The sequence below is a fragment of the Gossypium arboreum genome, chromosome 10 (assembly GCF_025698485.1).
Source record: "Gossypium arboreum isolate Shixiya-1 chromosome 10, ASM2569848v2, whole genome shotgun sequence".
Taxonomy (NCBI): Eukaryota; Viridiplantae; Streptophyta; class Magnoliopsida; order Malvales; family Malvaceae; genus Gossypium; species Gossypium arboreum.
The window spans coordinates 101,705,736-101,731,941 of NC_069079.1; the positions used below are offsets into that span (position 1 = coordinate 101,705,736).

At 32.0% G+C, this 26,206-nt stretch overlaps 1 protein-coding gene and 1 long non-coding RNA gene across 2 annotated transcripts; both read left to right on the top strand.

The window, feature by feature from the left end:
• The first annotated feature begins 12,897 nt into the window (after positions 1-12,897).
• On the top strand, positions 12,898-13,838 carry LOC128282389 (uncharacterized). The gene is made up of 2 exons (XR_008272654.1): positions 12,898-13,426; positions 13,582-13,838. It is a non-coding gene; the product is annotated as an uncharacterized LOC128282389 (long non-coding RNA).
• Positions 13,839-23,875: 10,037 nt separating this feature from the next.
• Positions 23,876-24,785, top strand: LOC108486162 (classical arabinogalactan protein 25). Its single transcript, XM_017790037.2, has one exon. It carries the CDS (start codon positions 24,139-24,141, stop codon positions 24,553-24,555), a length of 417 nt encoding a protein of 138 aa, XP_017645526.1. The 5' UTR covers positions 23,876-24,138; the 3' UTR covers positions 24,556-24,785.
• Positions 24,786-26,206: the final 1,421 nt, after the last annotated feature.

Here is a 26,206-nt window from a genome sequence, read left to right on the forward strand (position 1 = left end):
CACACGGCCTATCTACACACCCATGTACCAGGCAATGTGTCACACACGCCCGTGTGTCTACCCGTGTGGACAAAATAAAGTCATTCCTAGCTTCATTTCTCACCCAAAATCATAACAAATTCCTACACCAAACTTACATCCAAATACTAACCAACCCAAGCATTGAATTCAAACAATTAATAACATCTAACATGATATATTGTTACAAGCATTCATGCTTAAATCTTACCTTTCTGAATCAATCAATAAGAAACACTTATGTTATCTCCATAAAATAAACTTAAATACATATATATACATGTACCAAAACATAATCATCACTAGCCATTCCAATGGCTAGATTACTATAATCATTTACATTTACAAGCCAATATGACCAATATAACCTACACATGCCATTGTAACCATGATTGCTTTACCATATTGTACCGACATGGGCTGATAGATAGTGTGAGTGATCTCCGCTAAGCTTCCAATCCAAAGAGCTTCTGATTTACTCAAAAATAGGGAAATAATACTAAGTAAGCATAAAATGCTTAGTAAGTTCGTATAACATGGTATTTAACTTACCATTCATTCTATTTTGAGCTAACCATGTAAGGCATATTCAATAAATTTGCCCTCAAGCCCTACACATATCCTCATCGCCCTTATTAGTCATATAATCCATAATGACATCAAAAACATATATGGGCTCAACAATAATCAAGTTTTCATGCACATATGGTTTCCACAACATGTATTCATTTAACATGTATAAATCATCTCTTTGTATTTCAAGTATAATTTCATAATAGTTCATCTCGAGTTCAGATCATTTTATATCAGAACTTTACCCATATTACTTGGAATAACAAGGTCACGATTAGTACACTCAAGGTGTACAAGTCTATAATCAAGGATGCACATACTCATCAAATAAATTTCATGTACAATATCATCATTTCATATTTTCATATATCAATTATCACGTATCGTCAATTTCATGTATTTCAGGCCGATATGTGTAATAACTCATTTGTTATTCATATCTTCTCATGTAAAGAAATTTTACCCGTTGAATTTATCTAAAATATCGATGGATATGCAGGTAGTACACTCGAGGTGTACGAATCAGGATCCATCAATTCATGTCTAATGGTACCCATAGGGTAATATATCAGAGATTACACTCTCGAGCCATACATGTATACAACAGGATCACCACTCCAGGCCAAATCCTTTTTATGACATATGCTAAAGAGCTTGATCTAGATTACCCGCCTGGGCTAAATCCAATCCATAACATATGCTCGAGAGACCTTATATCAGGATTACCCATCTGGGCTAAATCCTTTCTGTAATGAGGACAATAGGATTACTCGTTCAAGCTAAATCCCGTCAGCAACAAATGCAGGACCTCAGTCATTTCGGAAAATCACATATCCATCATTTTTCCATTTATTCAACCGGGATTTAAACATTTTTCAAGCATTATCAGGCATGCGATTATTTTATATGTCCATAAAATTCATATAATTTAAATGATCACATTCCACATTCATTCCAAGCATAAAAGTAACATTTTTTATCGTTTATCCTTTATCGGGCATTATCGTTGATCGGGCTTTGTCAAGTATATTTTCACTGTCATATACTAATCCGATATTTATATAATTCACAAACACAACCTCTAATTCAAGAATATAAAATACACAATTTTGTTACACGAACTTACCTCGACAAATATTCGCGTACGAAAAATCTACTAATCCGATATTTTCTTGTTTTCCTCGTTCTAGGTCCGAATTTGGTCTATCCGGTTCTATACGAGTAAATTTAACATCAATTTATCATATTTCATATTCAAGTGGACTCAATTTTCATCCTAGGCAAAACTATCATTTTACCCCTAACTGTTCCATAAATTCTCATTTCGTCCGGAGGTTCGAAATATGAAATTTATGCAATTTATTCCCTATTACAAGCCTAACCAAAATCCCGTTACAAAATTTACAGCACATGTATTCATAAAAATTCAGAATTTTTCATCAAATTTCACAACTTTACATTTTAGTCCCTAAATCATGTTTTCATTAAAAATCACTTTGTAAAAGTTGTTTATCTATCAAAAATCTTTCATATTCTACCATAAATTTCTAATTTTCAGCATATTCTTCCATGACCCAAATTACATACCTTGATAACTTTTCAAATTAATCCCCCAAATAGATAGATTAGACTATCTCGATTCCAAAAATACAAAAATTACTAAAAACGAGACCTAATTTCATACCTTTTTAAGCTTGGAAAGTTTTCTTCCTCTCTCCTAGGGTTTCCATAGAAATTTTGGGGAAGAAGACATGAAAATAAAATAATAATTTCTTTTTAATTAATTATCATTTTTTAATTTTTGTGATTTCCAATTTAGTCCCTAATCTTTTCTAATTTTTCCATAGATGAGGCACAAAAAATCTACATACTTTTCTTTAATGGTCTAATTACCATATAAGGTCCTCTAGTTTTGAATTCCATAGCTATTTAATCATTATAGCTACTAGAATTTAACTTTTGCATTTTATGCAATTTAGTCTTGCTTGTAATTAAATACTTAATCGATAAAATTTTCGTATCAAAATTTTCACACAACATGACAATCATAATACGGACCATATAATTAAATAAAAATAAACTTTATTTTCGGATGGATATGTGGTCTCGAAACCACTGTTCCGATTTCACTGAAAAATGGGCTGTTACAACTCTCCCCCGTAAGGATTTTCGTCCTCGAAAATCTTACCAGTAAAAAGATTCAGACATTACTTTGTCACAGTTTCCTCTAGTTCCTAGGTAGCTCCCTATATATCATGTTATTGTCAGAAAACTTTTACTAAAGCTACATTTTTATTTATCAGTTTTTCCCTTCAAGTGTCAGAATTTCAATCAATCTCTCGCTGTAAGTTAACATTGATCAAAGTAATAACAGATGATGATTTGATCGATACTGTCATAACACATATACTCATAAAACATTGTGAACTCATAAAACAATAATTCCATTTAAAATAATTAGCCAGCTTTCCAATATGATAGATATTGCATTTGAACATAAACAATTTCATATGCCTCCGAGAATAACAGAACTTATAGAGTACCCAGAAGATTTTGCTGTAATATCCCTGATTATAACTGCTGCATTCAGATATATGTGCAATTTCATCACTACTCCACTGACTAATAAAGTCATCAATAATCTTACATTATTCAGCTCACTTAAAGAGTTAATTCAAAAGAATTTTCGGCTAATCTGTTCTGTAAATATCATATCTGAATAAGTCATTTACTCATGAATAACTTCTTCTTTAACAATGACATCACATATTCAGAATAATCCTTAGAAAAATTTGATATCTCTTTTAATACCATCTTTACTTATTAACCCATTCTTAATTTTGACTACATTATTAATCATTCAGCCTTTGAACCCTTCTCTCACACTTATGAACTTAATCAATATAAATCTTGTGAATTTTCATCAGTTTTAATCTTGTATATTTTCATCGTATAAAACTGTACTGGTAAGGGGGTAGAGATCGTAAGTCTCAATATTTAACTTTCATAAAGACACACGCCTGTGTTCTAGGCCGTGTAGCACACAAGGTTGAGACACACGCACATGTCCCTGCCCGTGTGCTCAATTCTTAGCATTCTGTTTTCTCGAATTTAAGATACAGGGGACACACGGCCTATCCACACTCCCATGTACCAGGCCGTGTGTCACACATGCTCATGTGTCTGCCCGTGTGGACAAAATACAGTACAGAAATGTAACCGTATATCCAGAATTTCTTATAACTGGTTTCAGAATCGGAATTTAAATTGTAGATCTCTATCAAAAATAGCAGAAATTAACACATCATGTAATCTGACAATCCCAAAAATAGATAATTCAAGCAATCTATCAAGCGAGAAATCTGTTCATGCCAGGATAAAATGTGCAGGCTTCGTCAAACAATCGATAATTACGCAAATAGTATTTTATTTTTTTTTATTTTTCATAGACAGGGAGAATCTTGATATAAAATTCACAATAACTTTGTCCCATTTCCATTTCGGTATTTTCACTAACTATAACCATCTTGAAAGTATCATCGCTATCTTGCTGATACATCCAGCATTTAAATATAGATTAAAAAATATCACTTTTCATTCTGGGCTACCAATACATCTTTTTCAAATTGTTGTGCATCTTATCATTTCCCAGATAAACAGACATAGTACCACTGTGATCATTCATGTAAAATTTTATATAAAACTTCCAAATTCTTCAGTACACAGGCTTTATCTTGGAATAACTATCCTGATTCAATAATTATCTCATTTTGTACCCGTTTAACTTACAACTCATTATCACTTTTCTGGACTTCATAGATCTATTGTAGAAACAGCAGCTTAGCTTTAAGCTTAGCTAAAATTATTCTTTCATCAGACAATAGCAATCGAGTATTTCTTGCTCATAAAGCAAACAAAGAAGTTCCTACTCAAAATATCAACAACTATATTTACTTTTCCTAAATGATAATCAATTACCAAATCAGGGTCTTTCAATAATTCAAACCATCTAGTCTTGTTAGATTCAAATCTTTCCATACCATCGGGTGTTTTAAAATTTATGATCAGTATATATATATGGTATTTTCACCATACAGATACTGTTACCAAATTATCAGTGCGAACACAATAATTGTCAATCCAAGGTCATATATTGAGTAATTCTTTTCCTGTAGCTTTACCTGATTGGAAGTATAGATCATTACTTTACCTTTCTTCATCAAAATACAGTCTAATCCATTCAATGATGTATCACTGTGATAATAAATTCTTTACCCGATTCAGACTAAACCAGAACTGATGCTTCGACCATCAGGGCATCCAACTAATCAAAACTTTACTAACATTTATCAGTCAATTCACATCTTACATCTTTCTGTAATATCCATATCATTGATGTAGCTATCATAGAAAACACTTTCACAAAAATTAAAAATGATTTTGAAGCTTTAAACTATTCCGGGGTCACAATCATCAAATACGTTAAAACCATAATACTATAATAGATCTGACAATTCCATGATATAAATGGGACAATACCTCAACCTCAATGATATTTTTCAAATTAAAAAAAAAAAGGAAAACCAAGGGTGGCTCCAATATCAACCAGTGCAAAAATACAGTTTCCATAATCTGTGTTCCATATTACCAAATTCCTATGCTCAAGTCAGAATTCATAACAGTAGTAAGTATAGTTACCACTGACCAATGAATATCTCTCATAGATAAACCATGTTTGAATAATAAAGAGATTGATGGTATCTCAGAGAAAATTCAGAAGAGTGAGTGATATCACGTATACTCAGTAGAAACAACTGTAACAAAGACAATATAATTTTACATATTCACAATTCAGGGCTTTAATCAGTAGAAGTAGAAAATGATATCATATGAACCTTATCATCCAATCTTATATCAATCATGATAAATTAGAAAGCCCAAGTAAGATAAAGTAAAACCACTCATGAATCAACTAGACTTACAGTAATTCCATTTAAAATAATTAGCTAGCTTTCCAATATGATAGGTATTGCATTTGAACATAAACAATTTCATATGCCTCTGAGAATAACAGAACTTATAGAGTACCCAGAAGATATTGTTGTAATATCCCTGATTATAACTGCTGCATTTAGATATATGAGCAATTTCTTCACTATTCCACTGACTAATAAAGTTATCAATAATCTTACATTATTCAGTTCACTTAAAGAGTTAATTCAAAAGAATTTTCGGCTAATCTGTTCTGTAAATATCATATCTGAATAAGTTGTTTACTCATGAATAACTTCTTCTTTAACAATGACATCACATATTCAGAATAATCCTTAGAAAAATCTAATATCTCTTTTAATACCGTCTTTACTTATTAACCCATTCTTAATTTTGACTACATTATTAATCATTCAGCCTTGGAACCCTTCCATTCTTAATTTTGACTACATTATTAATCATTCAGCCTTTGAACCCTTCCCTCACACTTATGAACTTAATCAATATAAATCTTGTGAATTTTCATCAGTTTTAATCTTGTATATTTTCATCGTATAAAACTGAACTGGTAAGGGGGTGGAGATCATAAGTCTCAATATTTAACTTTCATAAATACACACATATCCCTTATCCTGTATCATTAACATGTTCATTATAAAAAATTTATTTCATACATTTATGAATCTCGTTTCATCATAAGTAACATTTTTACTCAAGCACGTGAGTATCACTCCTAGCAATATTGGAATTAGCTCGATTGGAAAGCATCTCTGTCTATTTGTAAAATAATTTCCATCAGAGTTGGGAGATATCATACTATCACAGGTTATATAATGGCATGTATTTCTAGACTTCATATATGCTATGTTTAGTACGATAACTGACTAAGCCGTAGCTCTGATACCACTAAATATAACTCTCCAAACTCGTATTTGTCGTCTGAAAAGCGTTACGGAGCATTATCAAAATTTTCAGAACATTTACAAATAAATCATGTCAATCACTGTTCTTTTTTCGAGATTATTCATAACATCCCTTCAATGGACCCTCGAGCCCTAATACGATCACTAGAATCGAGTCAGGACTTAATCAGAGACTCTGAGAATTTCTCGCGAAATTTTAAAAATTTTCCAAGATGTAGGGCTCACATACCCGTGTGGTCCAAGGGACACGCCTGTGTGACCTTAGAACAGGCCCATGCTACAAGCCGTGTTCAACCCCGTGTAACTCTCTGACTTGTGCACATAGCCATGCCATACGCCCGTGTGCTATGCCGTGTTGTTAATTAAATTCTTTCGAAATTAGGTGTAGATTTCACACGGCCAAGACACACGCTCGTGTTCTAGCCCTTGTAGCATACACGGTTGAGACACACGCACATGTCCCTGCCCGTGTGCTCAATTCTGAGCATTCTGTTTTCTCGAATTTAAGATGCAGGGGACACACGGCCTATCCACACGCCCATGTACCAAGTCGTGTGTCACACATGCTCATGTCTCTGCCCGTGTGGACAAAATAACGCTATTCCTATCTTCATTTCTCACCCAAAATCATACCAAATTCCTGCACCAAACTTACATCCAAATACCAACCAGCCCAAACATTGAATTCAAGCAATTAATAACATCTAACATGATATACTGTTACATGCATTCATGCTTAAATCTTACCTTTCTCAATCAATCAATAAGAAACACTTATGTTATCTCCATAAAATAAACTTAAATACATATATATACATGTACCAAAACATAATCATCACTAGCCATTCCAATGGCTAGATTACAATAATCATTTACATTTACATGCCAATATTACCAATATAACCTATACATTCCATTGTAACCATGATTTCTTTACCATATTGTACCGACATGGGCTGATGGATAGTGTTACTAATCTCCGCCAAGTTTCCAATCCAAAGAGCTTCCGATTTACTCAAAAACAGGGAAATAATACTAAGTAAGCATAAAATGCTTAGTAAGTTTGTATAACATGGTATTTAACTTACCATTCATTCTATTTTAATATAACTATGTAAGGCATATTCAATGAATTTGCCCTCAAGGCCTACTTATATCCTCATTTCCCTTGTTAGTCATATAATCCATAATAACATCGCAAACATATATGGGCTCAAAAACAATCAAGTTTCCATGCACATATGCTTTCCACAACATGTATTCATTTAACATGTATAAATCGTCTCTTTGTATTTCAAGTATAATTTCATAATAGTTTATCTTGAGTTCAAATCATTTCATATCAAAACTTTACCCATATTACTCGAAATATCAAGGTCACGATTAGTACTGTAACACCCCTTACCCGTACTCGATACTGGGACAAGGTACGAGGCGTTACCAGACACATACTTAGACACTTTCGGAAAATATGGGTTATAGGATTTCATTCTAATTTAAAACCGACCAAACAACATCATAGTGTCTCAATTATAGACCTACAATGTCCAAAACATACATTAAAAGTGATCCGGGACTCAACCGAAAACTGTAGAAATTTTAGGAAAATTACTAGGGTTATGCCTCACACGCCCGTGTGGAGGCAAAGCACACGCCCGTGTGCTTAGGGACACGCCCGTGTGTCCCACCCGTGTTGAATTATTTGAATATATTTTTCATTTCAAACCTATAGGGATTTTTACACGGCTAAGCACACGCCCCTGTCCCTGGCCCGTGTCCCTCATACGGCCTAGACACCTAGTGTCATCGCCCATGTTCAAAAACCCGGATATTCTGTTTATGATGTCATCATTCATTTTGAGGCACATGGCCAAGGTACACGTCCGTTTGCTAGGCCGTGTCCTCAACACGGTTGAGACACACGACTGTGTCTCTACCCGTGTGTTTACTACCATGAAAACTGACCTAAGATTTTAAGTACAGGGGACACACGACCAGGCAACACGCCCATGGGGCTGACCGTATGTTATACACGGCCTAGACACATGCCCGTGTGTCTACTTGTGTGGACCTTTTTAGGGCTATTTTCCAAGCCTTTGGTCACCCTCTTTCATCATACACACTTAAAGACATCAATGGTATTTAACATGGCCTAATTATACTCTTAAACAACCTTGACATAACTCATTGCATGTTAACATCATCTCATCGGTTTAGTACATGCTAAATTATCCTTTTCGTATTAGGGAATAACATAGCACATTTTACATTTCACACTTAGGCTATATTATAACCATATACCATTATATGCTATGTCCACTCTCAAATTATTAGGTCCCATTTCAATCATCCATTCATGATAAGCCTCATCATCATATCTCATGAAACATTTAAACATAGACATGCATCATTTGTAGGTTTACAACCTACATCAATATGAGCCATATCTCATAGCCATATACAAAAGAATAAGTATATCATTTAGGCCCTTACATTGGCTAGCCAAATGACACATATAACAAAATAACCAAAAATTCTATGTATGCCATTAAACAAAATAAAAGTATCTATATACCAAAGCAAAACAAGTCAATAGTGTGTTGATTCTCCAACCGTCTTCCAATCTTCACAAGTCCACGAGCTTTGTAAAACAGGGAAAAGAGAAGGGGGTAAGCATTTAGATGCTTAGTAAGTTCGGATAACCGAAAAGTAAACTTACTGGTTTATTAGCATACAACCATATTTAGGCAATAATTTCAACAAGCATGAAATAGTTTCCCTATCACATACACTCAATCATCAAGTTAGTCTTATAACAATACATCATGTCATTAGTCTTAAATAAGCTCATCAATTCAATATTTCCATTTCTATTTCTCATGTTAATCCGGTTGAATTCCTCGAAAATCTCAATGGATAGCCCAATTACCGTCAAGTCATACAAGTGATCATCTCTAGTACGCACTCCCATGAACCTTATATCTTACGGCGGGATTACCAGTCTAGGCTAAATCCTCCATAGTAGTAACTCATAGAGCAATGTCGGGATTACCAATCCAGGCTAAATCCCTTTCAATGACAATTGCTCTCATAAGCTCGGATCTGAATTACTAGTCCAGGCTAAATTCAGTCCTCAATCGGATTACCCGTCCGGGCTAAATCCTTAATGCACTCATATTCTTCGGGAGGCTCGATCACTCAAGGAACACGCGTCCAGGCTAGATCCTTTCTATTTTGAGATCATCGAATTACCCGTCCGGGCTAAATCCTTTTCTGCAACACATGCAGGATCCCATGTCATGTAAGCCATAATTTATCCATCGAATCTCCCTTTCTATTTCAACCGGGACATTTATCATTTTTCATTTATACAAGCACATTTTATGTATTATCATGCCATGAATATCCAAATTTTCATACATTCAAGAATATGCTTGTTTAAGTATATTAAGAGTTTACTTCGGGTTATACGAACTTACCTAGTAATTGCTTTAGTTTCGTATTTCAGTTATTCCGAATCCTTTCATTTTCCACGGTCGACTTCTAGAATTGGTTCGTCAGGGTCTATATCAATAAAATTTGACTATTAATACATCAAATTTTCCATTTTAGGATTTAAAACTCACCCCCGAAAAAATGACCAATTTGCCCCTAACCTTTTACACTTTTACAATTTAGTCTTAAGGCTTGTATAATGAAATGCATGAAATTTCTAAGTTACCCAAGCCTAGCTGAATATTTTTCTTGCCTATAGCAGCCCACATTTTCTTTCATTTCACATTTTTCTACCCATTTTCACAACTTTTACAAAATGGTCCCTTGAGCCATTTCCATGAAAAAGTACTTAGTAAAAGTTGTTTACTATCCTTTAAACTCTCATATTCCTCCATAAATCATCAAAACACAAACATCTCATGCATGGGTAAATTTATAAACATGAACCTTAGCTTGAAATATGGGTAGAAATAGAGAGAGCATGTTACAAGGATCTCAAAAATACGAAGAGCATTAAAAACGGGGCTAGGAAGCACTTACTATTGAGCTTGAAATGTTGAAAACCCTAGCTATGGAGAGCATGGAAATTTCGGCAGCATGGAGAAGATGAATGACAACATTTTGGCTTATTTTTCCCTTTTTATTCTTTAATTAACCAAATGACCAAAATGCCTTTCATTACTAAACTTCCAAAATTTTCCATGTATGCCCATTTTTGTCCAAAAACTTAAAAATTGGGAAAATTACTCTTTAGGGACATCTAATTAATAATCCATAGCAATTTCATACTAATTTCTTCTAGAACCCGAGTTTTGTAATTTATTCAATTTGGTCCTTAATTTCCGATTGGACACCTTACACATAGAATTTTTTCATGAAACTTTAACACATGCTTATTTTCATATCCTAGACCTCATAATGATCATAAAATAACTATTTTAACATCAAATTTTTGGTCACGAAACCACTATTCCGACTAGGCCCTAATTCGAGATGTTACAAGTATACTCAAGTTGTACAAGTCTATAATCAATGATGTACATACTCATCAAATAAATTTCATGTACAATATCATCATTTCATATTTCCATATATCAATTATCGCGTATCGTCATTTTCATGTATTTCAGGCCTGTATGTGTAATAATTCATTTCTTATTCATATCTTCTCATGTCAAGAAATTTTACCCGTTGAATTTATCTAAAATATCGACGGATACGCAGGTAATACACTCGAGGTGTATGAATCAAGATCTGTCAATTCATGTCCAGTAGTACCCATAGGGTAATATATTAGAGAGTACACTCCCGAGCCACACATGTATACAACAGGCTTACCAGTCCAGGCCAAATCCATTTTATGACATATGCTCTAAGGAGCTTGATTTGGATTACCCGTCCGGGCTAAATCCAATCCATGACATATGCTCAAGAGAACTTATATCAGGATTACCCGTTCGGGCTAAATCCTTTCTGTAATGAGGTCAATAGGATTACTCGTCCGAGCTAAATCCCATCAGCAACAAATGCAGGACCTTATTCATTTCGAGAAATCACATCTCCATCATTTTTTCATTTATTCAACCGAGATTTAAACATTTTTCAAGAATTATCAGGCATGCAATTATTTCATACATCCATAACATTCATATAATTTAAATGATCTCATTCCACATTCATTCCAAGCATAAAAGTAACATTTTTATCGTTTATCCTTTATCGGGCATTATCGTTGATCGGGCTTTGTCAGGTATATTTTCAATGTCATATACATATATGACATTTATACAATTCAAAAACGCAACATCTAATTCAAGCATACAAAATACACTATTTTGTTACACGAACTTACCTCGACAAATGTTCGTGTACGAAAATCTACTAATCCGACAGTTTTCTGTTTTCCTCGTTCTAACTCCAAATTTGGTCTATTCGGATCTTTACGAATACATTTAACATCAATTTATCAAATTTCATACTCAAGTGGACTCAATTTTCATCCTATGAAAAATTACCATTTTGCCCCTAATATTTCCATAAATTCTTATTTCGTCCCTAGGCTTAGAATATGAAATTTATGCAATTTACTCTCTATTCCAAGCCTAACCAAAATCCCATTACAAAATTTACAGCACATGTATTCATAAAAATTCAGAATTTTTCATCAAATTTCACTACTTTACATTTTAGTCCCTAAATCATGTTTTCATCAAAAATCATTTTGTAAAAGTTGTTTGTCTATCAACAACCTTTCATTTTCTACCATAAATTTCTAATTTTCAGCATATTCATCTATGACCCAAATTTTATACCTTGATAACTTTTCAAATTAATCCCCCAAATAGATAGATTAGACTATCCCGATTCCAAAAATATAAAAATTACTAAAAACGGGACTTGATTTCATACATTTTTAAGCTTGAAAAGTTTTCTTCCTCTCTCCTAGGGTTTCCATAGAAATTTTGGGGAAGAATACATGAAAATAAGATGATAATTTCTTTTTAATTAATTATCATCTTTTAATTTTTGTGATTTCCAATTTAGTCCCTACTCTTTTCTAATTTTTCCATAGATGAGTCACCAAAAATCTACATACTTTTCTTTAATGGTCTAATTACCATATAAGGACCTCTAGTTTTGAATTCCATATCTATTTAATCCTTATAACTACTAGAATTCAACTTTCGTATTTTATGCTATTTAGTCCTTCTCATAATTAAAAACTTAATCGATAAAATTTTCGTATCAAAATTTTCATACGACATGCAATCATAATACAGACCATATAATAAAATAAATGTAAATTTTATTTTCGGATTGGATATGTGGTCCCGAAACCACTGTTTCGATTTCACTGAAAAATGGGCTATTACACTCCATTTGCTTCTCTGTCTGCATGTTGAAATTAAATAGTGTTCAAATTTGATGCCAACATCTTAATCTCTCCAATATGCATCCCTATTTTAGATATGTCGGTTATCTTTTTTTGAATCTTCACAATATTCGTTTTTGTATCCCCTTCCACAACAATATTTTGAAAACCCATATCATTCGCAAATTCTAATGCTTGGATGCAAGATATAGCTTTGGTAGAAAAGGCATCTGCAACATGAACATTCTTTCGCACCCCACTTCCCATTACCAGCCCTAGATCGTTTCTGGCTACAAACCCTGAACACGGCTAATGAAGATCTGGTTTGAAAGCCGCATCAAAGTTCACCTTGACTTTCAGACTTTGTGGAGGCAGCCCCTGAGATTTCATGGTCACCTTCTTTTTAGTTAATTTCAGTTTAATCTCATCCATTTCCCTTATAAAGCTCTCACTTTTTGTACTAATCTCCTGAATTGTCTGTCTTTTTCCTTCCATCACATGTTGATTACGGGCATGCCAAAGTGCAAACATAGTAATCGCTATCTTTCAACAGGTAATAACACAGCTCTTCTGAAAGAGAAAACCAAACTAGCTCCATATATTGTTCGTATCAAAGACGAAAGAGAAAACCAAACTAGCTTCATATATTGTTCGTATCAAAGACTTTTAGCCAACCTATACAAAACTTATCCCATACCTCTTTTGCAGGGCCACAATTCGTGATAACGTCCACCGTTGTTTCTGGAGTAGACCCATATCTTGGGCATATTGAAGACAGAGCAATCATTCTATTGTAAAGAATATAGGCAGTAGGGATAAAGTCATTTAAAATGCGCTAGATTGTAATTTTAATTTTAGAGGGTATTTGTATCTGCCAAAGCTTTCTATATTTTTCGTAGCTTCCCTGTAAATCATTTTTTGTAATCTGTCGACTGAGGAGAACCCTGTAACCACTGCAGACAGAATACTGTCTCATTCTTTCGCCCTTCCAAATGATCCTGCCTTCCATAATAGAGTAAGATAAAGGAATGCATTTGATGGCTTCAGCCTCTTCGTTTGTAAACAAACTGGTAATAAGCTCATCCTTCCAGCTTTTAAAATCTTGGTCAATCAAATCTGCCACCATAACAACGGTAGTATTAATCGGAGTTTGTTGAATTTGTCCACCAGCCTATTTTTGAATCCACCTATCTCTCCAAATTGAGATTTGTGTGCCTGATCCCACTCTCCAACCCGCCCCATCTTCCAACACCTTTTTTACAACATAAATACTTTGCCAAATATATGAAAGGTAAGCTCCCAACTGGGCATTCCGACAAGGTAGTATTTAGGTAATATTTAGCTTTAAAAATACGCGCAGCTAACAAATCAGGCTTGATAACTAATCTCCAACCTTGTTTTGCCAATAAAACAACATTGAACTTACGTAAGTCACGAAAACCCATTCCCCCACTATCCTTCGAGTGGCATAAATCTGCCTATCTGCACCAATGCATTCCTCTTCGATTTGAACTTTTCTGCCTCCAAAATCAATTCATCATCTATTCCAGTTCAAAACATAATGTTTTAGGTGATAAAAAAACATAAGATGAATATATAGGAAGAGCTTGTAACACTACTTTGATAAAGATCTCTTTCCCTCATTGCGATAGAAGTCGAGCACTCCAGCTATTAACCTTTACCCTCATTCTGTCCCAAATCTAATGAAAAGCCTTTTTCTTTTTCCTTCCCACCATAGTTGGGAGTCCCAAATAACGCTCTATACTACAGGCTCTTCGTACTCCTAACTGTTTAACTATTTGCCTACCAATTTCCTTCTCAACATTCGAACTAAAGAAAATCAAAGACTTAATCAAAATTTACTTGTTGACTAGAGGCTCATTCATATTTCCCTAAAATTTCTTTAATCACTTGCCCTCTTTCTTTCGTGGCCTTGACAAACAAAATACTATCATCCATAAAAAAAAATGTCACAAAAGGACTCCCTCGACATACTTTTACGCCTAGCATCGTTCCTTTTCTTTTTGTTAGATTCAACAAAGTGGAAAAACCCTTTGTGCATATTGGAAAAAAGATATGGGCTTAGAGCATCTCCTTTGTCGAAGTCCTCTCCCTAGAATAAAGACTTTACTAGATTCATCGTTGACCATAACTAAGTATGATACAGAAGATATGCAATGCATAATTAGAGCGATTCATTTTCCATCAAAACCCATCTTATTCATCATTCCTTCAATAAATCCACATTCTACTCTATTATATGCTTTGCTCATATCAAGTTTAAGAGCAAAAGAGCCTTTTTTTTTTTCCCTTTCCTCCTATTCTTTAGGGCTTGCATCAATTCATACACCATAAGTACATTATAAAAAATAAGTCGTCCAAGCACAAAAGCTCTTATGCCTCATCAATACAATCATCCAACACCATCTTCAAACAGTTTGCAATTACTTTGGAGATGATTTTGTACAACATAGAGCACAAACTAATAGGACGAAAGGCAGTCATAACATTGGCACTATTATTTTTCAGAATAAGAATAATCTTTGTAAAGATCTCCTTTAAAGATATCTCTCGATTAAGGGCCTTGAGACAAAACTTTGATATATCGGTACCAATAATATGCCAAAATTGTTGGTAAAAAATAGCAAGAAAGCCATCATACCTTGGCGCCTTAGTTGATCCCATATCTTTTACCACCTTCTTTATCTCCTCTTCTTTAAAATCCTAAATAAGGGCTTCATTCATGTACTATGTCACACTCTTGGAGACCCCCTCATAAATCTCATTTTCATTGTTGCGACCTGAAGTTTCAAAGATTCCCTTAAAATATCGAACTGCAACCCTCAACATCTCAGCTTCCTCTTTCCTCATAATCTCATTCTTATCTTTCAATCCCTTTATTCTATTTATCTTATGCCTATAGGTTGCATAATTATGGAAAAATTTTGTGTTCTGGTCTCCATACCTTAGCCAATTAGTTCTGGATCGTTGCTCTTAATGTAATTCCTCCTTGTTAATCTCCAAATTCAGCTCTAGCTTTGCTTTGATAATTTCCTCCAAAGTGTCATCATTAAGTGCTGCATTATACAGGTCATGGAGTCGGCTTTTCAATCGACTAATATTCCTTCTATTTTTCTTTTTCCTCTTTAAGGCCTACAGCTTTAATCTTGCTCCAACCGATAAAAGACGATCTAAGACATGCAAATGATTATTAGCATTCCACAAAATTGTAACTTTTGCCTCATAAGAATCTTCCAATAACTATGCCATTTCAAAATTAAAATAAAAAAAAAAGTTATTAACCTGTTTACACGAATGCACCATAGCTACAGTATCTATTAAAAATTGGAAGTGGTCCGAATAGGAATTATTCAAATGCGTTATAGTATAACTAGGAAAAACAACATACCAACTTGAATTTGCGACTCCTCTATCCAGCCTCTCTATAATGTTATTGGAAGCAAAATTTCCCTTTTCCCATGTATACCAACGCCCTGGATAGCCCATATCAATTAACCCACACCTATCCAATGCATCTTGAAAGTCGCGCATTGGTCTCTCCTCTCTACATCTTTCCCTTTGTTTCTCCTGATTTGACATGATTTCATTGAATTCACCCATAACAACCCACGGATTATCATAACTATGGCAGAGATGTTTAAGTAAAACCCATGATTCCTCTCTTCTTCTTCCTTCTAGGGACCCATAAAACCCGTAAAACGCCATTCATACTACCATCATCTCCAGTAATCATCACATCTATATAGCATGAACTAAAAATACAAAGGTCAATAGTATAATCATCTTTCCATCCTAAGCAGAGTCCACCTCTCGAACCATTCATTGAGACATCAATACCGTTACAGTAACAATACTTCCTTCTGATCTTTTCCATTCTACCAGCATCTAATTTAGTTTCAATAAAGAAAATAACATGGGGACAATACTCTTTCAACAAATGTTGAATTCTACGAACTGACCGTGGATTCCTCAGTCCAAGGACGTTCCTACTTAAGAGTTTCATAATGTTCGGCTTACCTGCTTAACAAGTTCAACCATTTGATCGTTCAGACAATCCTCTTTCCATATTTCTAATGCAATTATCAACTCTTGTGCCCTTGGAACTAACGAAACATCATATAGTCTGAGCCTTTTTTTTTTCCATCCATAACATTCATGGGCATATCTTCATTCAACATTCCTACATCCATTAAGTCTGACACCTCCTCATCCGTATTTGGTAACTTTGATTTGCCTGCTCGGTTGATTCCCAAATTACTTCTCGCATTGTGTATGAATTTAGAGAAATTGATATTTATATTGGATTTCCCTATATCCTCTCTTGGTTCCCCCAAATTAACTCCCCAATTTTCACTCGGTTCCCTTAGCCGAACACTGCCACCGATCGTCGCCTTCTGTGATGGAGCTTTTAAAGAAATATTCCATCCTAATGGCAATTCCTTGCTACCTTAAACCATTGGAATATGACAGAAACTTTTTCTATGACCAAACCTTCCACATAAGAAACAAAAAGTCGTTAACTTTTCATATTTGAAAACCGCAAAAATTTCTTTTGTTTTTGCTATCATGAGTTTTTTCTTCCACTTCAGAGGATGATGAATATCCAGCAAAACCCAAATTATCATAAAATTATTTAGTCTAGCTGCAACTACTTTCGCATCACATTCAAGGAATTCTCCAATAAAATCTCCAAATTGTTTCGCCATTGACTCAAAGTACATGCCCGTCGGAAGATTGTGAATTTGCACCCAAAAAAGCAGTTTTTAAGAGCGGTACTTCGATTGGATCTTCTCCTTTCTGTAAATTCTAAAAAACAAGTAAATGATTATTGAAAGTCTATGGCGATCCCTTCACCACTCTGGCCAGATCAGCTTCACAATAAAATCAAAAAAGAATTCTTTTGTCCCTTATATATGTGATTGTAAACCCACCAAGAGGATGCCACAGATTGGCCAACACTATTTTCATCGACTGAAAAGTGACTATTATAGTTGTAAGAAAACATCCTACTAAACATAGATACGAGGTTTCTTCTAAAGGATCATTCACTTGATCAATCTCCCATCCCTCTATTTCCCCATTCCCCTCTTCATCCTCCAATCTCAAGTCCACCAAAGCCTCTTCCATAATCTACTCAATATTCTCAAATCAACGTAAACTAAAAACTAAAAAAAAAAAAGAAAAAAAAATGCTACCGAAAAGCATACGAAAAAAGGCTATCGAAGAGCATACTCATTTTTTAAGTATTGAAAAAAATAGAAATTAAATATTATCATTTAAGAATATGTTAAAAACATAAAAAATAGAAATTAAATATAAACATATTAAATACATAATACAATTTATTTATTTTTGTTGAAAAATTAATGTGCAATAATTCGCGGTTTAGGGATTTCGGAAGTCTAACTTTTCTAATTAATCTAATTTTACCTCTTGGTCATCATTTTACCAATGAAGTAATTTAATCCATTTTATCTTTTGACCTCACTAAATTAAACCGATCTAATCGAACAATTGCTCAATAAGATCTCCTCTTGATCTCATCTATCTAGATAGTCCCTTAGAGTTGTCAAATCAAAATTTTCAATTTTATTTGGTTTAGTTCAAATTTTACAATCTAATTCCTCAACTTTAAATCAACCAATTAACATTTCAATCAATCAACTAAGTATATACTTTTTAATTATATATCATATTAAAAATATTTATTTTAAAATTTAAGTTGTTTTAAAATTAGATGGAAAAGATTTTTTGGGTTATTAAGGTATCGACTGGAATGAGCTCAATGAATAATCTTTCGCGTTCAGTAAATTCATTAAGGGGGTAGACGCTGACCACGAATTTTAAAACTGCTTCATATTTAATGTGAGAATTTAAACCTTCGACTACTGATTAAAATAAGATTTTATCTCTTTCTCTTTTATTAAAAGGTTTTATTTTTGGTTGGGAGGGGTGGTTAGACATAAAAGGCTGTCTTAAGTCAGTCCAGTGACTAAATGGCAAGTATTGCCATGGATCATAAAAGAAATTTAAGTGAGGGGGACCTTCTTAGTATAATGTTAGGAGATGTCCTTAATATTTACATGAGATTATGATAAAATTCGAATAGTAGTACTAAATAATATGGTAGTGAGTATTTAAGCAACTCATGTTGGCAAGCATAAAATAATTAATTTGCTCCATTACTTGGCTTTTGTTTTTTTTAATATATAAAAATATATATTTCATTATAATTATTTTTATTATTATTTACAAATGGCATAAAAATATTATTCTTGCCATTTAACTTGGTTATTTTTCGGTTATTTAAATGGCGAAAACTGAGATTGAAAATTTTGAATAACATTTTATGGATTCTGAAATAATAATAATAAATATGTTATAGTTTAAACGTTAAACATTAAACTGCTTTTTTTAGCTAAATATTATAAAAAATAAATTATTTATTTAAATAATATGTGTTTAAAATTATTTATTAAAATAATATAAAATGAATAGCATTTTAATAAATTTAACATCATTTGTGACAATTTGAGTGTAAGTCAAACATCAATCCAACAAGACAAAAATCTTCGTCACCTTAAGATACTAAATAGACTATAAAAATAAAAATTTAAGTTATAGTTCAAAACATATTATTTTAATAAATAATTTATGACTAGTAAATAATAATTATTTTCAAAATGTTTTGGTAAAAAGTTATTAAAGTTGAGTATTTAGTTAATAATAAATATTTATTTGTTATAAATTTGGATGGGAAGGGTAGTTAGAAATAAAAGATGGTGTTAAATCAGTTGGGTGAAAATAATGAGAGTTGGTTGCCATACAACATAATGGAATTAGTTTGCTCCATTACTTACATCAAAAGTGGAAAACCTAAAAATATTTATGTCATTTCACTTCCTCACTTACCTACGCTACCATTGTCTTGTTATTGTTGTAGTGGTTCATGTTCATGTCGTGGCTATGGCTATGGCTATTGTCTTCTGTTCAATAAACCCCGTAATTTACGCCAACTTCACTTATCCTGTCCGACATAACTCTTGTGTTTCTTTAAATCTTCTTTCTTAGTCTTTCCTCTTTTTAAATAGTTTCAAACAAATATTTCTTATTACGTAATGTTCTAACTTAAAATTTTTAATTTAATTTGATGCTTCATTGCATCAATTCAGTCAATGAAACAACAAAAAAGGATTAAAAGTATAAACTACAAATTATATGTTTGTAAGACGGTAAATCTTTAACTATTTTATGAATTAAAATATCGTTATACCCTTAATCCCTCGAGTATAGCTTTTTAAGAATTAAGGTTATACTTCACTCTTCGTAAGCTTAGTTTATTCTTCGAAATAAGTACCACATTTTGGAAAAACCCTCACATAACACTTCTTGGAACACTAATTGGGTGAACTTCTCTCCAAACACCACTCTACAATATGAAAAGTCCTCGAAAACCTCTCGATCCAGGCACTCTTGCACACAAACCACGTGAAAGCCTCACTGAACCACCATTTATGACACCAATCGTCAAACACTATTTTTATTTGACATGATTGATAGAGTTTGTCCAATCGTCAACCTAGCAACCACACCTAAACCCAAGTGTACCACGACAAACCAACTAATGTAATCATCTCCGATCACTAATAACACTAGGACATGTAGTATATTGGGATTACAATTCACAGTATATAACCAAAAACGATTCCCAAATTGGGAGATCAAATCTCTCTCTCTCTTTCTCTGACTACCCTCTTCATCGTATATCACCCTTAACCTCTCTTTAACCGCCTCTATAATGACTCTTTACCTTACCTTAAGCTAGGTAAAACGGCAAATACCTTCACAACTTCCTTTTTTTTTTTTCTTAAAATTATTTTTTAAAAAAACTGTCTTTTAGAAACTTCCCATATTATATAACCAACTAGAAAATCCATTTTATGTCTTTTTTTTTTTTAATTTCATTTTTATGCTTTAAAATTTTTTTTTTAATTTTCACCCATATAATCGATGTTTCAATTCTAGTAAATATAATATAAAGGGTTGCCTATGACCCCTTTCAATAGCAAGTAGAGGTGATCATGGGTTGGGCTATCCAGCCTAGCTCGAAGGCTCGCTCGAAAAATTGGAGGGTTTGGGTAAAAATATAGGCTCGAAATATGGGTTTGGGCAAAAAAATGAGGCCCGTTTAGAAAATGATTCAAGCCTCGGGTAAAACTTTTTGGTTCTGCCCAGCCTGCCTTACCTGAATTATATACTAAATAATTTTTTTTATTTTTAATCATATTTATTTTTTTATTTTCAATTTTAAGATAGCCAATTTTTATTATATTTTCAATTTGTGTATTGTTTTAAGAATTATTTTAGTCTCATTTTTATTTGTTTCTTATTTTAATATTTATTTTTATATTTTTAAATGTATTTGATTTATTATATTTTTAATTTTTTATTTAATGAAATAAGCTAAAAAAATTAATATGGGCCGGACTGAGCCAAGCTCGGGTTTAAAAAACAGGCCTAAAATTTTATCTGGATCCGGCCCAAATCCGACCCGCCTAGCCCACGATGACCTCTAATAGCAAGTAGGAAGTCCTAGGTGCTTTGAAATCTCAATCTCAAATATTACAATTTTAAGTTTATTTTGATGACTAGTTCAGATACATTTGATTTATAGTTTTAAAGGATTTATAAACTAATATTAAATATCTTTAATTCAACAAAAAAATATAATGTAAATTTTAAATATACTAAAATTGTATACAAATATAAAATACTTACAATATAGTAAAATGTTGTTATAGAATGATAAGGATAAAGACCAAAATCATATTCAAGTTGTTTATCTTGAAAAGATTCAGACCGAACTTGAAAAAAGAAATAAATAAATTTAGAACTAAAGAAAACAAAAACAACTAAAAAAATTCAAGAATAAAAAATAAAGAGTCAAAGTATAGATAAATAAAGAAATCCAAAATTAAAATAATGAAGATGGATCAAATAAATCGATGGATATGAATAGAAGATAGTTGTTCAGCTGAACCCCTTTAAAATATAAATCTCAACAAATTTAATTAATGACTCTAATCAACCCTACAATAAATAATCCTTAACAAATTGAAGGATGAATAATGAATTCCCATGTCTCCTTAAAGAAAATCCAGAAGAAAAATCGTTTATAAAAATTACAAGAAAGCAATCTTGTACGAAAGAAATTAACTTCAAGAACTGAAAATTTTATTAATGAATGAATCAATGCTTTTAATGAATTATGAAGAGGATTTTATATAGGTTAACTGATTATATTCAAAAAAACTTTCAGGTATAATGAAACTCTAATTAATCTAAATAATAGTTTTAGTATAACTAAATTTTCTTGTTGAGTAAGAAATATAAAACTCTTAAACAACTTTAAATATTTAAAATATCCTAAAATTCAAATAAATAAATAATAAAATAATAAAACTTAATAGATAAAATATCGGTAATCATATATAATCAGAATTAGACATTAAACTCGAACTTAATATGCTTTAAACTTGAATTAAAACCTAAAATTCGTAATTTCTCGTAATAAATCGTCTAAAAACTTTGATCGCACAGTCTTTAGTAAAATGGTCATAACTTAAGCGTCTGGAGTCGAAATCGAATGATTCAAAGTGTGAGATAACTCTTCGAACGGTATGTAGACATCTCAACTAAAAAATGCTTAGATTCCATGCAAAAATTCATCGCAAGTCAATTGATCTTCCTAATTTGAAAATTAACAGCTTAATTAAATTAATTTTAATAAATTCTACCCCATCCATGCATGTATCTTAGCGGAGACTATTACAGAGATGGTTGATTGTATAATGTAAAATCAAATTAGTACAAAGAACAAGGGACAAAACTTGATTCAAATGGAGCGGTGGTTAAATTTCTTGCCAAACACCCATTTATCATGGATTCAAATAATGTTATCCCATCTTCTACTTGAATATTATATATAAAAATTAGATAAAATCCATATATAACATATACACAAAATGAAATAATTAAAGGTCCACACGTGTATAATAATTCAAATTTAAATATTTGTTTAAATGTATAATTTCTTATATTAGTAATTTTTTTTTGGTAAAATCATTTTTCTTGGATACCAGTTAAATCTTATATTAATAATATTTAAATGTATAATTTATTATGTTCATTATTTTTCAAAATGATCGTGTACCAGACTGTAGGGTTTTAACTTTTCAATACTATCATGAGGTGGGAAACAAACTTTTAGAGTAATTTAAACTTTCCTCAATTCAAACGAAAAACTAAAATAAATGAAAAGAAACCCTTACATGAGAAAAAAAGATTATTTCAAATTTTAAAAAATTGTTCTCACTTTTTTTAATTAAATTTGACCTTTTAATTTTTAAAATAATTAAATTTGACCATCAACTTGTTAAAAAGAATTAAATTATTGTTTCCTAATAAAAATATTAATTAAAATATTAAATTTTTAAACATAGTAGTTCGAATAACAATCTACATGTAGTTCATACTAATTTTTAAATTTTTATAAAATTTTTATATTTTTTAATTTTAAATAATTTTATTTTATATTTTAAAATTATTTATTGATATGACATATAAGACAAATAATATTATGTCAACATGATAATATATATGGAGTGATATACGGTTCTTATACCAACATTATTAAAAATTAACAATATAGTCAATATATACATTAAAAAATAATTTAACTCTTTTTAAAAAGTTAAATATTAAATTTAACTTAAAAAGAAAATAAAGAGTAAATTAATAAAATATATAAATATTAAAAGCGGGGTTTAACATTATTCCTATAAAAATTAAGCACAGTTGAAATTGATTAGCCAAAATATAAGGATTTGCCGAAGTCACGGGCTGTAAAGGAAGAATCATCAGCTAACGAACATGTCACACCAAAAAAACAAAAAATCACTAATCTTTTTTCTGTTGTCTTCTTTTCTACATTGCCAACCTGTATTTTCTCACCACTGACCCCTTGTAATTTGCCACGTTACAATTTGGGTCTCAATAGAGATACCCTTAGTCTTTCCTTTTTAAGGGACTCCATCATCACTCCCTACTGCCTCTTACCTAAAGCCTCACTCCTTTTTCTCCCACCTTTCCTTTTTGCTTTTCTTCACTACAACCCCTTCTTCATTTACCCACATATTATATATAACATTTGACACTCAACCTTGATTTCTTCATCATTAGGAAATGGCCTCCTTTTGCTTTCTCTTACTACCCATCATGATCATGTATTTCATTGCTTCATCACCTTTGCCATCTTTAGCTTCTCGGCTGAGTTCAGATACCCCAACGATATCAGCATCACCAGTATCAGTGTCGGATCCTCCATTGTCCCCTTTCCAACCATTATCACCTGATATTGCTCCTTTGTTGCCATCTCCTGGTGGAGTGGTGCCTACTAGTGGCTCATCGATGCCAACCATCCCTTCCACCCCAAGTCCCCCTAACCCCGACGATTTCATCGCCCCCGGTCCAACTTCCGCGTTCGAACCGTTCGGACCATTGCCGGTTTCTTCTTCATCTCCAATATTTTTGCTTTCGTCTCTACACTTGACAACTTTTTCGGTTCTGGTAGTACCTTACTGCTTACTGCACCTACTGTAAATTCATTTGTTGATTGTAATACTTTACTCTTTAATTTGCTCATCTTCCTTCATTTATTATTATTTTTTGTTTCAACTGCCATGGTGCATCATTATAATGTATCTAGCTAGCTACTGTAATAAAATCCGAACTACAGTGTATGATTGAGAATCATGAATCATGTGTTGTTCTTCGCTATTAAAGCTATCATGGCTTTTAAAATCCTTTAGTGAAAACTTTGAATTTTAAAATTTGGATTTAAATTTTAATAATGGTGTGAATTGAGTACTATTTATTTTATGCTTTACATAATAAATTAATCTCAATCTAAATCTAAATTTTAAACATTTATTTTCAAGTATTACATCAAATTTTAAAGAGAATGATATAGGAAAAATAGGGATGTTTATAATTCAGTTAAAATTGAATTAATCAACTAAATTAATTTAATTCGGTTAATTAATCGGAGGTCGATTAATAATTTTTAAAATTTTAATTATTAGTTAATTCAGTTCAAATCGAGTAATTAATCAAATTAAATAATTAACTGAATAAATAATATAAATTATATATAATTTTTAACTATTTGTTTAGTTGTTAACTTTTAAGATTTATGTAGTGTTTTTAATGTCTTATTTGTTATTTTCATTTCCATTTAATTTTTTTAAACTATTAAAAAAAGAAAATGAATATTAGTAATGTTTTTTTATATATTTTATACTTATTTTAATCAAAAATAAAAATATATAAATTTTGGTTAAGAGCAATTCGATTTTGGGTATTAATCGAACTTACCATTTGAACACCCTAAATAAAAGTACCATAGAAGTTCTTATAGTAGGAGTGAGATTACATTTTATACACTTTACTCAGAAAGAGATAAATTTGTTATTCTGTTAAAAATTTCATCAATTTCTATTATTAAAAATTGATCTTTATACATCAACATGACATACATGTAGCACATCACGTATTACTATTTGATTATTTCGTTAGACAAGTCAATTTTTAATAACATAAATAGATAAAATTTTTAACAAAGAAAATTAATTTATAAAAAATAATTTATTATTTTTTAAAATCTACAAACGCCAAATAATAATGAATTATGAAAATGAAGGGACGCTATACCGGCCGGGGATATGTTGATGATCCTATCGGTTGTCACATGATATAGTAGGTGCGTGGCATGTGAGGCAGACCGAATGACCAAAAAATTGGTGTCTTTTTGTTTCATTTGAAGAATTAGAATCCATCACATGTTGGCTGATTGTATGATTAAACATATAGAAACAGGTGTTTAGGTAAACATGTTTTGTCTGTTTTGAGACTGCCTTGCAATCCAATTACTTAATTGGCGCTTTTTCATTTATTTATTTCTCCTTTTAGAGTCCCATACTGCACTTACAACACCACCTACACGTGAATTATTCATAGTTAAGTATTTTGATATATACAATAATTTGTGTTATATTTATATAAAAATATACTACATATATTAGGTTTCAAGCTTTGGGATCTAAGAAATCTTCACTTTACTACCTTTTTGGTTAATCCAGCTTTGGGATCTAAATTCAAATTTTTAAAAAAACATAATTAGTAGGACACAATCCAACATAATCACAAGATTGCTTGTCTTTTTTAATCTTTAACTCACTCCCAGATTAAAATT

Excerpts from the sequence above, each read along its gene's own strand:
- LOC108486162 (XM_017790037.2), top strand. The coding sequence starts at position 24,139 with ATGGCCTCCTTTTGCTTTCTCTTACTACCCATCATGATCATGTATTTC.